We start from the raw sequence: 16914 nt of genomic DNA, 5'->3' as shown, positions 1-16914 counted from the left end.
CCGGTGTCGCGAGAGTCACGTTCTTGATAAAATATCTCATAAACTTTTCCTTATGATATATCTTCTATATGATATAAGATATATCTTTAATGAGATATCATATATAATACATAAGATATCTCATAAAATATATACGAAATCATATATATTTTATAAGATATCTAGTTTGATATATATAATATTTTATAAAGTATATGAGATATATTATAAAGAAAAGTTTATAAGATATCTTATATATTGTATGAGATATATTATATATTGCATAAGATGTGTCATAAACTTTTAATAAGGTATCTTATAAACATATCAGATATCTTATATAATTTGGTAAAATACTGGATTTACATTGATCCACGAATAAATGACAACTTGGGTTGCCATAATCTTGAGTAGGAATTCCTACTCCAGCGAGTGCACATTTTTACTAATGCGCATGTTATGTTAGCATGACAGCAGTCTAGCGGAGAGAAATTGTATTGTACTAAGGCAGGTAACCCAGTCTACTCAAGATGGTTACTCGGTACCACAGGCACTCGCAAAGAACATGTGATTTTCATTTTTTTTTATCTGATAGCGGTTTGTGTACTACTTGACAGAGTACACATACCACTGTCAGATAAAAAAAAATGAAAATCACATTTTCTATGCAAGCGCCTGTGCTCGGTACCGGTCCTCTATAAAATCTGGCTGCTAGTCGTTGACTTCTTTACAAGCAAATAGCTCTGCATGGTTAATGTTATTGATTTGGCATACGGGACACTGGATTATACGCTTATACAGTAGCCTGAGTAGGCTAGTTATTCTATCCAATTTTTCAGGACTTTCACTACTTTGATTCTCCAACAGAACAAGTTTTAAATAAGAGTTATTTCCCTTGTTTTTTATATAGTACTTCCTGTTCTTTTCAACATAGATCTGCGTTTGTGAATCACAGCAAACGTTTAATCCACGATGTCTTGTGTAAATTACAGCAAATGGGATCATATTGAGGTAAAATTGTAACTGTTTTGGATATTAAGACTGGTTCTATTGACTTAATACATATATTCATGATAATTTTTAAACTGCGTGATGTCTGTCTGAAGAATTTTCGAGAACCCAGCATCTTGATAATTTGATTCTCTTAGATTCAGCGGATGCTTATGTATCGCTATTATAGCAATACATCGCTATTATAGCAATACATCGCTATAATAGCTAGTTATATCTTCATCAAACTGATGAAAAACAACATTTTCTTGGAAAAAGAGGCATGCGAGCAAAGCCCCGACACCACTTCATAATTATTTAGGGCCAGAGGAAATTCGGGCTAAACATGTTAACATGTCCCTGATAATGCAATCACACTTTTTAAAATAAAGTGTAAAAAATCAGGAGTCTCCCTTTCAAACAGTCCAGTCAAGTATATATTAATATATGTGTGTATGTAAGTATAATATTACAAATGACTTCCACGTGATCATCCAGTGGCTAAATATATTAGACCATTTTAAATAATAAACATGCTTCAGATATCTGATGATGAAGACGACACACATCCTAACATTGACACTGGAAGTCTCTTCAGATGGCGACACCAAGCCAGAGTTGAACGAATGGAGGAGCAAAAGAAAGAAAAGGATGCTGTAGAGAAAGGATTAACACAGTATGTTCAAGTTTAAAAAATACCAAAATTAAGATAAACTTTTCACAGGTTATGAGTCGTAGGGTAGACATACACTATGTATTAAGTGTTTACAAAACGATACAATAGTGACGTGGCCCTGTGCCTGGTCAGAAGGACTAGTAATGAGCTTACATATATGTACTTGTGCTTCATCTGTCAACTTTACACTACTAGTCATGAACCACAGAGTAGATTTCAACCAAATTTGGTGTGCGGATCATCCTTTGGTGAAGAAGAATCAGTTTTAAACAATGGGTCTGGTCCCCCTAAGGGTGGGTGGGGAGAAAACAGGTGAATATTCACCAAATTTGTTAAAATCCTTGTTTTGTATCAATGAAAGGATTCAGTCCATATTTGGTCTGCATCATTGGATAAAAGGAAACTAATATTGTATACATGGTGGGTCCAACCCTCAAGGGGGCTAAGGAGCGAGGCCCAATAGGGGAAATGCAGTCTATTACTTAAAAATCATTCTTCATTTGTAGCATTGAAAGGAATTTGTCCATGTATGGCCTGAGCATCCTTGGGTGAAGGAGAATAAATTTTGTACTAATGACAGGCTTAGCTTTGCCCCATAGGGGGTTGAGGAGATCGGGGCCAAACAGGGAAAATATGCATCAAATTGGTTAAAATCCTTTTTTGTATGATTGAAATGATGTCCATATTTGATCTGAAGCATCCTTGGGTGAAACTAAAGGAAACCAATTTTGTATCAACAGTGGGTCTATCTAATAATCTGACCCCTGGAGGCCTGAAGGTTGGGTCCAATAGGGGAAATATAGTAATTACTTTAAAATTCTTCTTTATGTTTTCCCATATTTGCTGCCATGTGCAGGTTAGCAATGCCTACCCACTGCCACACTGGGCCTCTTGACAACATATAGGCCTATATGATATCTTGAAATATTCATAATTTTGATATAATTTATCTGAATTTCATGAGTAGACATGTGACATGTCCGTCTTTGATTTTACTTAAGTTTGTGAAGATTTGAAGTTGTTATCAGAATTCATAAAAAATCTCACAGTATGTAAGGCATCCCAGGAACCAGGAAATGAAATCATATTTATGACATTTACTTTAATTGAGTTTGCCACAATAGCTGAAATAGCCAGATAAGTCATTTTTGACGGAGGTTAGTCAACCAAAGAAGAAGTGATAATAACCAATGGGTCGATCTGTTGTTATTTTATTCATTTAGAAGTGTCATTGATAACACAGCATGTGTGTTATGAATGATTGAAAATATGTAGTCTTTCTGTTACTTATTGTCCATTGTATAATCCGAAACATTATTCACTGACTTACTTTGTACATTTACAATTGTAGACAACAAAAGAAAGTTGAGGAGTTAAAAACAAAGATAAAGGCAGCAGAAGAAAAGGTGAAGAAATAGTCAAAATCTTTTTCTTTGTTTGATTTGGCCACTAATTCTTCATACAAACTTTAATCACAATCTAAATCTAAATTTTCCATAATTTATAAATATGTTGAATAATCATATGAGAAGTGCATTCCTGAATCTGTCAGCTGTCAGTTTGTGTAAATGAGTGGAGATACCAAAGCTTATTTTTTCAAGATTATTTTATCAAATGTCACTGGCATCAACCTGTAGTAATATTAGTATTAAAAGCTTTGAACAAGTAGATGCTGAAGTAAACAAGTATTAACTGTTCTTGGTTATTGCTGTAGTAGTGTTAGTAGCTGATGACATTTTTTTTAATCTACCATTTAGGATGCAGCGGATCAGTTATCAAAATTGAAAATTGATTTGAAAGATCTCGAGGAACAAGAAAAGAAATTTAAAGAAAAAGAGGAAGAGCTGAAGAAAAAGGAGAAGGTTATTTGTTAATCTTTGCATTTCTTTATATCATATGATTACTGTCTTAATGAAGTCTTTATATCATATGATTGTTGTCTTAATGAAGTCTTTATATCGTATGATTACTGTCTTAATGAAGTCTTTATATCATATGATTACCGTCTTAATGAAGTCTTTATATCGTATGATTACTGTCTTAATGAAGTCTTTATATCATATGATTGTTGTCTTAATGGAGTCTTTATATCGTATGATTACCGTCTTAATGAAGTCTTTATATCATATGATTACCGTCTTAATGAAGTCTTTATATCGTATGATTACTGTCTTAATGGAGTCTTTATATCGTATGATTACTGTCTTAATGGAGTCTTTATATCGTATGATTACTGTCTTAATGAAGTCTTTATATCGTATGATTACTGTCTTATTGAAGTCTTTATATCATATGATTACTGTCTTAATGGAGTCTTTATATCGTATGATTACTGTCTTAATGGAGTCTTTATATCGTATGATTACTGTCTTAATGGAGTCTTTATATCGTATGATTACTGTCTTAATGAAGTCTTTATATCATATGATTACTGTCTTAATGAAGTCTTTATATCATATGATTATTGTCTTAATGAAGTGATCATATAGTATGATTACTGTCTTAATGAAGTCTTTATATCATATGATTACTGTCTTAATGAAGTCTTTATATCATATGATTATTGTCTTAATGAAGTGATCATATAGTAAACTGTACTATTACCTTTGTATAATACTCCTTACATAACTTTATCCTACATATATATGGAAAAAAAATTCCTGACAGAATCTACTATTTATGTATATGTATATAGTGACTGGTATCAGGATAGTGTAGATATACACAATTGTTATATGTGGTTGATGTATCATATTACACTTGGTCAGAATGCTTCGTACAAATTTGTATAAAAAACATTAATATATTAAAACTTACTGTATGCTCTGCGTTTGTTTTGCAGCTTACTCCATTAAATATTGACACAATCTGCCACGACGGAAAGTCAAAAACGGTGAATATAGTTTGATTGTTAATTAAGATAAAAGTTATGATTATTAGAATGTTAATGTAATAGTACAAAAAAGATTAAGTTTCCAGTCTTTTTTATTAATAACTATGCATATTCATTTTCAACATAGATATAATATACAACAGGGTATAATATACCTACAATGGCAAGTGTGGTCTATGATCATGCTAATACTTCTGTGTACAAGTTTGACCAGTTGTAGACTATGCTGAATGTATTAACGCAGAGCCAAACATCACCTTTGGGACAAGTTGACTTAAATACCTCCCTTAGAGAAGTCAGCTCGTCATGTATAAACACAAGCAATAATCCAGCTAATGGTGTATTTTGACTTAGTATAGTGGTGAGATATTTAGATAAATATAACAGTGAGGTCATATACTGTCATCAGAGTACATATTATTTCATATTGATTGAGACACAAGTAAATCTATCCTCGTTTATCTTGTTTATTTTTTGGTAAATTTCAGGTTATCAACAAATTGCCAGCAAGGAAAAAAGACATGACCGATGAGGAAAAAGCAGAAAAACAGGTACATGTCTTACTGCCATTGAATCTTATCTGTGGATGACAAAAGTGCTTCACTACCTGAACGAGTGCTGATTGTATTGAATGTTCTAACACAACCAGTTATCTGCATCCCATTCGTGTTACAGTGGCGGTGATTGGCTGTACTTGAAGTAGGCAGAGTTCGAATTAAAATCAACATCAGAAAACGAAACATAAATTTCGGCACATGAGCAAACAATATGGTTTTTTTTTGTCCTCAAAGAAGCTTCCTAGTAACTAATTCACCAACCATTGGTATACAAAATCGTTTTATTTTATATTCAATCACATGGATATCGTAATTTAAGCAAATACTGCGAGATGGAATTCTCCCTACGTGGGTAACCCATGTACACAGCCGGATACACTTGCACAACAAGTTGGTGACCTTGAAGCCCCGCCTACTTTAAGCAAACTGTCCAATGAGGAAATGTTGTGAAGCCGCGGTGTACTATTCATACTGTTTGCAATAGTGTCATACAAATGTACATTCATTGTCCACAAATAGGGTTCAACTGCAGTAAGATTATGTATATTTGATCAACATATACAATGTATATGCATTGAAAAGAATCTTGTTAATATTGATCCAGGTATGAGTATTTTAATCTGTCCATTATGTCAAATTTTCTAATAACATATAAAAGATGATATCTTTCATGTCTGATAGATTTTAAATATGTCCTTTAGTGGTGTAAATAGATTTTAAATATGTCCTTTAGTGATGTAAATAGATTTTAAATATGTCCTTTAGTGGTGTAAATACAATGATGTTTATGTATTTTTGGTATCTATAAGTTTCTGTATATCATCAGCCATGATTCCTCAAATAGCCTCATTGACAAAATAATGTTTATCCAATCATATATGCTTACAATGCACGGCACGGTTGTGTAAATACAATGTACTACACAGTTGTGTAAATACAATGTACTATACAGTTGTGTAAAAACAATTTACTACACAGTCTTGTAGGAACACACAACAAAAATATAATCTATTATATATAATACAAATATAAAGCAGAATGATTGGTTGAATGCAGGAAATAATACTTAATGATTAAAACTAGTTGAGTTATTGTTGTATGAATATAAAACTGATATACTCTGAGGCTAAATAAGATTAGTTTCTTCTTTTTTAAAAGAAATGAGCGAAGGAGTTAGTATGTTTTGTTTTTGAAGAGGGCCTTTTTTATTTTTCAAACGATCATTATCAGTTTTCAAATGAACTGCTTCAAAATATGGGAAACAATTACTTATCATGGACTTTGTCTTTGTCTCTCATTTAAGAATATGTGCTCTGATTTTTACTTGGTTGATTACAATAGATATTACAGGAGAAAGGTTAATTTTTATTTAATCAGGAAAAGCATATGAGATGAGGGTCTTTTCTTCGCTTCAAAACAAATGAGGGAGAGCCTGAGAACCAAACAAGACTATTTTGTTTTGGCCTAAGCGTACATATTTTAATGGTAATCTGATTTCAGCACAATTCACATACATAAAAATATGAGATAGCCAAACACACTTCCCCTGCAATATGCCTGAAGCATTTTGTTTAATGTTACCAGTTTGAAAATACTGTATATTATATTTGCTATAGATTGATAGAATTATTTGTAATGATATCAATCAATACCTTTTTCAGGAAGAGTTCCAAAAGAAGTACAAAGATGATGTTAAGAAGTTTGGTATGTTGAAGAAGTATGAGGATAGTCAACAGCTTCTGACAGATAAACCGCATCTGGTCTGTGAGGAGACAGCAAACTACCTGGTGATCTGGTGTATAGACCTGGAGGTGGAGGGGGTCAGTATTACAGTATAGACCTGGAGGTGGAGGGGGTCAGTATTACAGTGTAGACCTGGAGGTGGAGGGGGTCAGTATTACAGTGTAGACCTAGAGGTGGAGGGGGTCAGTATTACAGTATAGACCTGGAGGTGGAGGGGGTCAGTATTACAGTGTAGACCTGGAGGTGGAGGGGGTCAGTATTACAGTATAGACCTGGAGGTGGAGTGGGTCAGTATTACAGTATAGATCTGGAGGTGGAGTGGGTCAGTATTACAGTATAGACCTGGAGGTGGAGGGGTTCAGTATTACAGTGTAGACCTGGAGGTGGAGGGGGTCAGTATTACAGTATAGACCTGGAGGTGGAGGGGTTCAGTATTACAGTGCATGTAGACCTGGAGGTGGAGGGGGTCAGTATTACAGTATAGACCTGGAGGTGGAGTGGGTCAGTATTACAGTATAGACCTGGAGGTGGAGGGGGTCAGTATTACAGTATAGACCTGGAGGTGGAGGGGTTCAGTATTACAGTGTAGACCTGGAGGTGGAGGGGGTCAGTATTACAGTATAGACCTGGAGGTGGAGGGGATCAGTATTACAGTGTAGACCTGGAGGTGGAGGGGGTCAGTATTACAGTGTAGACCTAGAGGTGGAGGGGGTCAGTATTACAGTATAGACCTGGAGGTGGAGGGGATCAGTATTACAGTGTAGACCTGGAGGTGGAGGGGGTCAGTATTACAGTGTAGACCTAGAGGTGGAGGGGGTCAGTATAACAGTATAGTCCTGGAGGTGGAGGGGGTCAGTATTACAGTCTTGACCTGGAGGTGGAGGGGGTCAGTATTACAGTGTAGACCTGGAGGTGGAGGGGGTCAGTATTACAGTGTAGACCTAGAGGTGGAGGGGATCAGTATTACAGTATAGACCTGGAGGTGGAGGGGGTTAGTATTACAGTCTTGACCTGGAGGTGGAGGGGGTCAGTATTACAGTATAGACCTGGAGGTGGAGGGGTTCAGTATTACAGTATAGACCTGGAGGTGGAGGGGGTCAGTATTACAGTATAGACCTGGAGGTGGAGGGGGTCAGTATTACAGTATAGTCCTGGAGGTGGAGGGGGTTAGTATTACAGTCTTGACCTGGAGGTGGAGGGGGTCAGTATTACAGTATAGACCTGGAGGTGGACGGGGTCAGTATTACAGTCTTGACCTGGAGGTGGAGGGGGTCAGTATTACAGTATAGACCTAGAGGTGGAGGGGGTCAGTATTACAGTCTTGACCTGGAGGTGGAGGGGGTTAGTATTACAGTATAGACCTGGAGGTGGAGGGGGTCAGTATTACAGTATAGACCTGGAGGTGGAGGGGGTTAGTATTACAGTCTTGACCTGGAGGTGGAGGGGGTCAGTATTACAGTGTAGACCTGGAGGTGGAGGGGGTCAGTATTACAGTATAGTCCTGGAGGTGGAGGGGTTCAGTATTACAGTATAGACCTGGAGGTGGAGGGGGTTAGTATTACAGTCTTGACCTGGAGGTGGAGGGGGTCAGTATTACAGTGTAGACCTGGAGGTGGAGGGGGTCAGTATTACAGTATAGACCTGGAGGTGGAGGGGTTCAGTATTACAGTATAGACCTGGAGGTGGAGGGGGTTAGTATTACAGTATAGACCTGGAGGTGGAGGGGGTCAGTATTACAGTGTAGACCTGGAGTTGGAGGCTGAATACATGTTATGATTCTAAATGCTATGTCAGACGTTTCATGTTTTTATACATGCAGTTTCCCACATTTTAATTTCATGTAATACAATATTTGCATGGGCAGGGGATCTTGATGACTATTTCCCTGTTACCATTATGATAGCCACAGCTAGTGGGCCACAAGAGTCTGTAGCTTGTAAGAATGATTGTTAAGTGGCAAGTCTGTGATAACCTCGACATATAATGGTAACTAATGTGACCTATTGGTTATCTCCCTCTATTAGTTATCTCCTCTATTGGTTATCTCCCACTATTGGTTATCTCCCTTATTGGTTATCTCCCCCTATTGGTTATCTCCTCTATTGGTTATCTCCCCTATTGGTTATCTCCTCTATTGGTTATCTCCCCTATTGGTTATCTCCCCTATTGGTTATCTCCTGGTTATCTCCTCTATTGGTTATCTCCCCTATTGGTTATCTCCCCTATTGGTTATCTCCCCTATTGGTTATCTCCTGGTTATCTCCTCTATTGGTTATCTCCCCTATTGGTTATCTCCCCTATTGGTTATCTCCCCTATTGGTTATCTCCCCTATTGGTTATCTCCTCTATTGGTTATCTCCCACTATTGGTTATCTCCCCCTATTGGTTATCTCCTCTATTGGTTATCTCCCCTATTGGTTATCTCCTCTATTGGTTATCTCCTCTATTGGTTATCTCCCCTATTGGTTATCTCCCCTATTGGTTATATCCCCTATTGGTTATCTCCCCTATTGGTTATATCCCCTATTGGTTATCTCCCCTATTGGTTATCTCCCCTTATTGGTTATCTCCCCTATTGGTTATCTCCACTATTGGTTATCTCCTCTGTTGGTTATCTCCTCTATTGGTTATCTCCTCTATTGGTTATCTCCCCTATTGGTTATCTCCCCTATTGTTTATCTCCCCTATTGGTTATCTCCTCTATTGGTTATCTCCCCTATTGGTTATCTCCTCTATTGGTTATCTCCCCTATTGGTTATCTCCCCTATTGGTTATCTCCTCTATTGGTTATCTTCCCTATTGGTTATCTCCGCTATTGGTTATCTCCTCTATTGGTTATCTCCCCTATTGGTTATCTCCTGGTTATCTCCCCTATTGGTTATCTCCTGGTTATCTCCTCTATTGGTTATATCCCCCTATTGGTTATCTCCCCTATTGGTTATCTCCCCTATTGGTTATCTCCTCTATTGGTTATCTCCCCTATTGGTTATCTCCTGGTTATCTCCTCTATTGGTTATCTACCCTATTGGTTATCTCCTCCTATTGGTTATCTCCCCCTATCGGTTACCTCCCCTATTGGTTATCTCCCCCTATTGGTTATCTCCCCTATTGGTTATCTCCCCCTATTGGTTATCTCCCCTATTGGTTATCACCTCTATTGGTTATCTCCTCTATTGGTTATCTCCCCCTATTGGTTATCTCCCCCTATTGGTTATCTCCCCTATTGGTTATCTCCTGGTTATTTTCTCTGTTGGTTATCTCCTCTATTGGTTATCTCCCCTATTGGTTATCTCCTCTATTGGTTATCTCCCCTATTGGTTATCTCCCCTATTGGTTATCTCCTCTATTGGCTATCTCCCCTATTGGTTATCTCCCCTATTGGTTATCTCCCCTATTGGTTATCTCCCCTCTTGGTTATCTCTATTGATTATCTCCTCTATTGGTTATCTCCCCTATTGGTTATCTCCCCTATTGGTTATCTCCTGGTTATCTCCTCTATTGGTTATCTCCCCCTATTGGTTATCTCCCCTATTGGTTATATCCTCTATTGATTATCTCCCTATTGGTTATCTCCCCCTATTGGTTATCTCCGCTATTGGTAATCTCCCCTATTGGTTATCTCCTCTATTGGTTATCTCCTGGTTATCTCCTGGTTATCTCCTCTATTGGTTATATCCCGCTATTGGTTATCTCCCCTATTGGTTATCTCCCCCTATTGGTTATCTCCCCTATTGGTTATCACCTCTATTGGTTATCTCCTCTATTGGTTATCTCCCCCTATTGGTTATCTCCCTATTGGTTATCTCCCCTATTGGTTATCTCCCCTATTGGTTATCTCCCACTATTGGTTATCTCCCCTATTGGTTATCTCCTCTATTGGTTATCTCCCCTATTGGTTATCTCCTGGTTATCTCCTCTATTGGTTATCTCCCCCTATTGGTTATCTCCCCTATTGGTTATCACCTCTATTGGTTATCTCCTCTATTGGTTATCTCCTCCTATTGGTTATCTCCCTATTGGTTATTTCCCCTATTGGTTATCTCCCCTATTGGTTATCTCCCCTATTGGTTATCCTCCCCTATTGGTTATCTCCCCTATTGGTTATCTCCCCTATTGGTTATCTCCTGGTTATCTCCTCTATTGGTTATCTCCTCTATTTGTTATCTCCCCTATTTGTTATCTCCCCCTATTTGTTATCTCCTCTATTGGTTATCTCCTCTATTGGTTATCTCCCCTATTGGTTATCTTCCCTATTGGTTATCTCCTCTATTGGTTATCTCCCCTATTGGTTATCTCCTGGTTATCTCCTCTATTGGTTATCTCCCCCTATTGGTTATCTCCCCTATTGGTTATCTCCCCTATTGGTTATCTCCTCTATTGGTTATCTCCCCTATTGGTTATCTCCCCTATTGGTTATCTCCCCTATTGGTTATCTCCTGGTTATCTCCTCTATTGGTTATCTCCTCTATTGGTTATCTCCCCTATTGGTTATCTCCTGGTTATCTCCTCTATTGGTTATCTCCTCTATTTGTTATCTCCCCTATTGGTTATCTTCCCTATTGGTTAACTCCCCTATTGGTTATCTCCTCTATTGGTTATCTCCTCTATTGGTTATCTCCCCTATTGGTTATCTTCCCTATTGGTTATCTCCCCCTATTGGTTATCTCCTCTATTGGTTATCTCCTCTATTGGTTATCTCCCCTATTGGTTATCTTCCCTATTGGTTAACTCCCCTATTGGTTATCTCCCCTATTGGTTATCTCCTGGTTATCTCCTCTATTGGTTATCTCCTCTATTGGTTATCTCCCCTATTGGTTATCTCCTGGTTATCTCCTCTATTGGTTATCTCCTCTATTTGTTATCTCCCCTATTGGTTATCTTCCCTATTGGTTAACTCCCCTATTGGTTATCTCCCCTATTGGTTATCTCCCCTATTGGTTATCTCCCCTATTGGTTATCTCCTGGTTATCTCCTCTATTGGTTATCTCCTCTATTGGTTATCTCCCCTATTGGTTATCTCCTCTATTGGTTATCTCCCCTATTGGTTATCTCCTGGTTATCTCCTGGTTATCTCCTCTATTGGTTATCTCCTCTATTTGTTATCTCCCCTATTGGTTATCTTCCCTATTGGTTAACTCCCCTATTGGTTATCTCCTCTATTGGTTATCTCCTCTATTGGTTATCTCCCCTATTGGTTATCTTCCCTATTGGTTATCTCCCCCTATTGGTTATCTCCTCTATTGGTTATCTCCTCTATTGGTTATCTCCCCTATTGGTTATCTTCCCTATTGGTTAACTCCCCTATTGGTTATCTCCTCTATTGGTTATCTCCCCCTATTGGTTATCTCCCCTATTGGTTATCTCCTGGTTATCTCCTCTATTGGTTATCTCCTCTATTGGTTATCTCCCCTATTGGTTATCTCCTGGTTATCTCCTCTATTGGTTATCTCCCCTATTGGTTATCTCCCCTATTGGTTATCTCCCCTATTGGTTATCTCCTCTATTGGTTATCTCCCCTATTGGTTATCTCCTGGTTATCTCCCCTATTGGTTATCTCCCCTATTGGTTATCTCCCCTATTGGTTATCTCCTCTATTGGTTATCTCCCCTATTGGTTATCTCCTCTATTGGTTATCTCCCCTATTGGTTATCTCCCCTATTGGTTATCTCCCCTATTGGTTATCTCCTGGTTATCTCCTCTATTGGTTATCTCCTCTATTGGTTATCTCCCCTATTGGTTATCTCCTGGTTATCTCCTCTATTGGTTATCTCCTCTATTTGTTATCTCCCCTATTGGTTATCTCCCCCTATTGGTTATCTCCTCTATTGGTTATATCCTCTATTGGTTATCTCCCCTATTGGTTATCTCCCCTATTGGTTATCTCCCCTATTAGCTATCTCCTCTCCACATTTTACACATACTGATCAATATAATTGAATTGTTTCTAGCATTTGATGATTTTATTTTTTACAGAAACATGACCTAATGCATCATGTTGCTCACCAGACGATAGTGATGAATTTCATCATGGAGCTGTCAAAGAACATGGATATTGATCCCAGGGCTTGTGTCCGACCTTTCTTCTCAAAGTATGTTTTAGCTTCATTTCCAGTGAAAACTAGACATATTTACCCTTCTCCCTCTTATTCAACAATTCTTTCTCCACACTGATTTTCTTTTTTCTTTTCTTTAATTCTTCTCGTTCTTTCTTTCATAAATACAGTGCATATCAATTGTTTTAAAGCTACATTGTAGATCATTTATATATCATCTTCAATATACTGTTGAATTTTAACTAATTATGAAGAATGGGAGGATTGTATGTAGATGTATGGAAAAATTGAATTGTAAATGTAATATGTATTGTTACATATAGATGTAAAATATTTGTTATGAATAAAGAATACAATTTTCAAGTAAGATTGATGTGTGAAAATAATACAGCATAGCTAGGTAGAGTTCTTTTCTTAAACTCTTGTGAGATATGTATTATTATGTAATGGACATTACTTGTATGTATGGTAGGATCAAGCTTGAGGAGCCACAATACATGGAAGCATTTAAAGACGAGTTGGAGGCATTCAAAGAGAGAGTACGTGGAAGGGCAAAAGTTCGCATTGACACTGCCGTTAAAGAATATGAAGAGGTATAGTCATAGCAATATATAGTATCTGTTTCTGATGTCGTTTTAGAACAATTCTCGTTTACCAAATTTGTTTACAAGTCATACCACTTATTTTCCATATGCCATGAGCAATAGGAAGACAGTTAATAGATTTGCATTTGATTTGTTTATTCAATCTGATCTCAGCAAATTGAATAAAATTTATAATTCAAGTTGACTTATTGAACCAACATTTTGTCCACACTTATGTGATTTACAAGCTTTTATCACTCGTGATTTGACAGGAGGAGAGAAAGAAGCGGCTAGGACCTGGAGGGGAGGACCCGGTGGAGGTATTCGAAAGCCTTCCTGAGGTAATTTGTGTTAGGGGAAGACATCTTCGATGAACTTATTATCATACATTATCATCTCATATGCCTGAAGAAGAAGACTAATGAACTTACAAGTATTATCAACTATTCAATTTACCATTTTCTCATTAACCACAAGGCCTATAGAAAGAATATTTGCAGTGATATACTAGGATACCAAATGAATGCAAATTGGCCTTCATTCAAAGGACACCGGGTCAAATGCAGAGTTTTTAACAAATTGATAACCAAAAGGTGGGCAATGATATTGACGCAGTAGCAGTCTGGGATGAAGGGCTACAATTGTACCCACTTTGTTCAAATGAATGAATTAGGAATTCACAGGAGACTCAAATGTGTTCAGATCTTTAGATGACTTCTCGAATCCAAGAGGTCCATTGGTTAGGATATCTTCACTAAGCACCTTGGATTTTTCAGGTCCTTTGGCCCATTGGTTTAATTGTTATTAAAACAACTACATGATGTATACAGGTGATTAAAACTTCAGAAATGTGCATGTACTTTATTTTGTGAAACACTTTGTGCATTTTCTTTCCTTTTAAGGCTATGAAGGAGTGTTTTGAGGCCAAGGACATTCCCATGCTGCAGAAAGTTATATCGGAGATGGACCATGAGGAAGCGAGTTATCACCTTAAGCGCTGCATAGACTCTGGCCTGTGGGTACCTGAGGCCAACAAGGAACCAGCTGGAGCAGGGGAGGAAGGCGATGAAGAAGTTGAATATGCAGAGGTCAGCGATATGTCTCAGAATGCAACCTCATCAACAACGGAAAAGAAAAGTATTGATGATGTGGACTGAGTTATTTCTTACCAAAGACATTGTTTTTTGTCAATATAGTGTTAATGTTCGAAACATTGTATTATGATCTGTAAGGAAGATGTTTAATGTTGCTGTTCATACAATCATATCATATTCATTCAACAACTTTCTTTTCAGTGAAAAATGTGCTAGCCCAAATGTATAGTGTCACAAACCTAACGTTGTATACAAGAAACAGTGATGTGCTTACAAACAAAACAATGTGACAGGCTGTTCATTACAGATCTAGACATTTAAGTAGAAAGTAATGAATCTATGTAATTCAAAGTGTTCAGTGGCCTCTTGCAGCTATCCTATTGATAAAAGCAAGTTTTACTATTCACATGCAAGTTTAACACTAGGATTTCTCCTGACATTGAGGACCTGAGGAGGTTGTGTTATTACCAATACAGATGTGTGGTAGTGCCACCAGGGAGACATCCTGTTATATGAACAAGAATGAAATAAGAAATTGTAAATATTATGTTTAGAATTGAACTTGTCAGCCAATTTAAAAAAAATATTATATAACATGTTCTTGTCTGTTAATTTTGTTATATCGTGTATTTCCAAAACAAAATATATTATAATTCAGAGTGATATATTGCTGCCTTATTCCATTCAGTAATTTTAACTACAGACAGTGTAATGTACAACTGGTTTCTTTGGCAGACATGTAATTTTTACAGTTGTAAACGATTCCATTTGTATTTTTTTTTTATTTCATTAGCCAATTTCTATTAGCCCTGCTAAATTGGTGTAGTAAAGGCATATGAGAATCAATTTGCTGTTTGCTCACTAGTTGTGTAGACATGGTTGCACTGTTGTTAATTTCTGAAAGCAATTATCATTTACACTATGAAGAAAGACCATTTTTCAGTAGTATATGCTATGTAAAACAATAAGACAAATAATATACTAACTGCAAAAGTTAAATTGTAAAAAATATCTCAAAGATTTAAAAATGAAATAAAAAAAAAAAGCAAGAATTTCAATACTTTTGGAAGCAAATCACAAAAACAAGAATTTTTTTTTTTTTTAAATATTGTTAATTTACAGTTCTTAAAATGTCATAATTATATTAGTAAACAATGTTAAAATTGATTGAGAATTCTCTAGACAGATAGTAGAGTATTTAGGGAAAATTCTGGTTCCGGTGATCCACAAGACAGAGTAGGATATTTAGGGAAACTGCTGGTTCCTGTGATCCACCAGATAGTGTAGGGTATTTAGGGAAACTTCTGGTTCCTGTTGTCCACCAGATAGAGTAGGATATGTAGGGAAACTTCTGGTTCCTGTGACCCACCAGACGGAGGAGGGAATTTAGGGAAACTTCTGGTTCCTGTGATCTACCAGACGGAGTAGGGTATTTAGGGAAACTTCTGGTTCCTGTGACCCACCAGACGGAGGAGGGAATTTAGGGAAACTTCTGGTTCCTGTGATCTACCAGACGGAGTAGGGAATTTAGGGAAACTTCTGGCTCATTTGATCCACTAAATTTTCACATTGTTAATTACATACTTGAAATCTTGCTCCATCTCTAAATTAATTACATGTATTAGGCATTCTGTAGTGACCAGCTATTCTCAGAACTCTATTTAGTATACAAAATTAACATGTCTTTGATTTTCCCTAGGAAAGTTTTATGTAGACTTTAATAGGAAACAAAGCCCTGGTATTGAACGCTAACAATAGAATCTCACTACGTATACTGTTTATCATGGCTTTGTATTTTCCTGTTGAATTATGCTTTCTTATACCTGGTATCTTTCAAGGAACTACATCTTAATTTTATTCCCATACTAATGTTGCAGAAAATGATTGACAAATGACAGTGTATCATCAAGCTAAATCTGATGATTAGAACTCCAAATCAGTTATTTTTAAATACATTTATGAATGGTCCTCAAAGTTAAAGGTTTCTCCAGACCATGTCGGCGACACTATTTAGGAATCCTTGACATCACATTTACGTGTTGTAGGGTAGGGAGCTGCATACTCCTAAAACCTAAAATTCTAGTTGGTCACATGTATTAATGGCAATCCAAGATGCTCATTCACGCTCTCCTAACATTAAAATGACCATTTGACTGGACTTTTAACTGGGGGAATCCTTTTGACATCAGTGTATAAAAATAACTTTCGGCATTTTTATCGCAAGATTTGTCACAGAGCCGAGAATGAGGTTACAACAAAGTACACTACACATAAACTACACGCATGATTGTTATTTACATATTGAGTATACATGAACTTGCCTAATAATTCTTTCATTTGAACAT

At 36.9% G+C, this 16914-nt stretch overlaps 1 protein-coding gene across 1 annotated transcript; it reads left to right on the top strand.

The window, feature by feature from the left end:
- Positions 1-878: 878 nt before the first annotated feature.
- LOC117328146 (hsp90 co-chaperone Cdc37-like) lies at positions 879-15415 on the top strand. The gene is made up of 11 exons (XM_033885540.1): positions 879-990; positions 1512-1645; positions 2997-3051; positions 3403-3507; positions 4488-4538; positions 5027-5089; positions 6757-6915; positions 12812-12927; positions 13364-13484; positions 13748-13816; positions 14378-15415. Exons 1-11 carry the CDS (start codon positions 952-954, stop codon positions 14630-14632), a joined length of 1167 nt encoding a protein of 388 aa, XP_033741431.1. The 5' UTR covers positions 879-951; the 3' UTR covers positions 14633-15415.
- Positions 15416-16914: the final 1499 nt, after the last annotated feature.

The sequence above is a fragment of the Pecten maximus genome, chromosome 5 (genome assembly GCF_902652985.1).
Source record: "Pecten maximus chromosome 5, xPecMax1.1, whole genome shotgun sequence".
Taxonomy (NCBI): Eukaryota; Metazoa; Mollusca; class Bivalvia; order Pectinida; family Pectinidae; genus Pecten; species Pecten maximus.
Note: the sequence above shows the minus strand (reverse complement) of the source record. Positions and strands in the feature narration are given on the sequence as shown.

Coding starts and splice junctions, on each gene's coding strand:
- LOC117328146 (XM_033885540.1), top strand. CDS start 952: ATGTCTTGTGTAAATTACAGCAAATGGGATCATATTGAG. Junction 991..1,511: donor GCAAATGGGATCATATTGAG/GTAAAATTGTAA, acceptor AACATGCTTCAG/ATATCTGATGATGAAGACGA. Junction 4,539..5,026: donor ACGACGGAAAGTCAAAAACG/GTGAATATAGTT, acceptor GGTAAATTTCAG/GTTATCAACAAATTGCCAGC.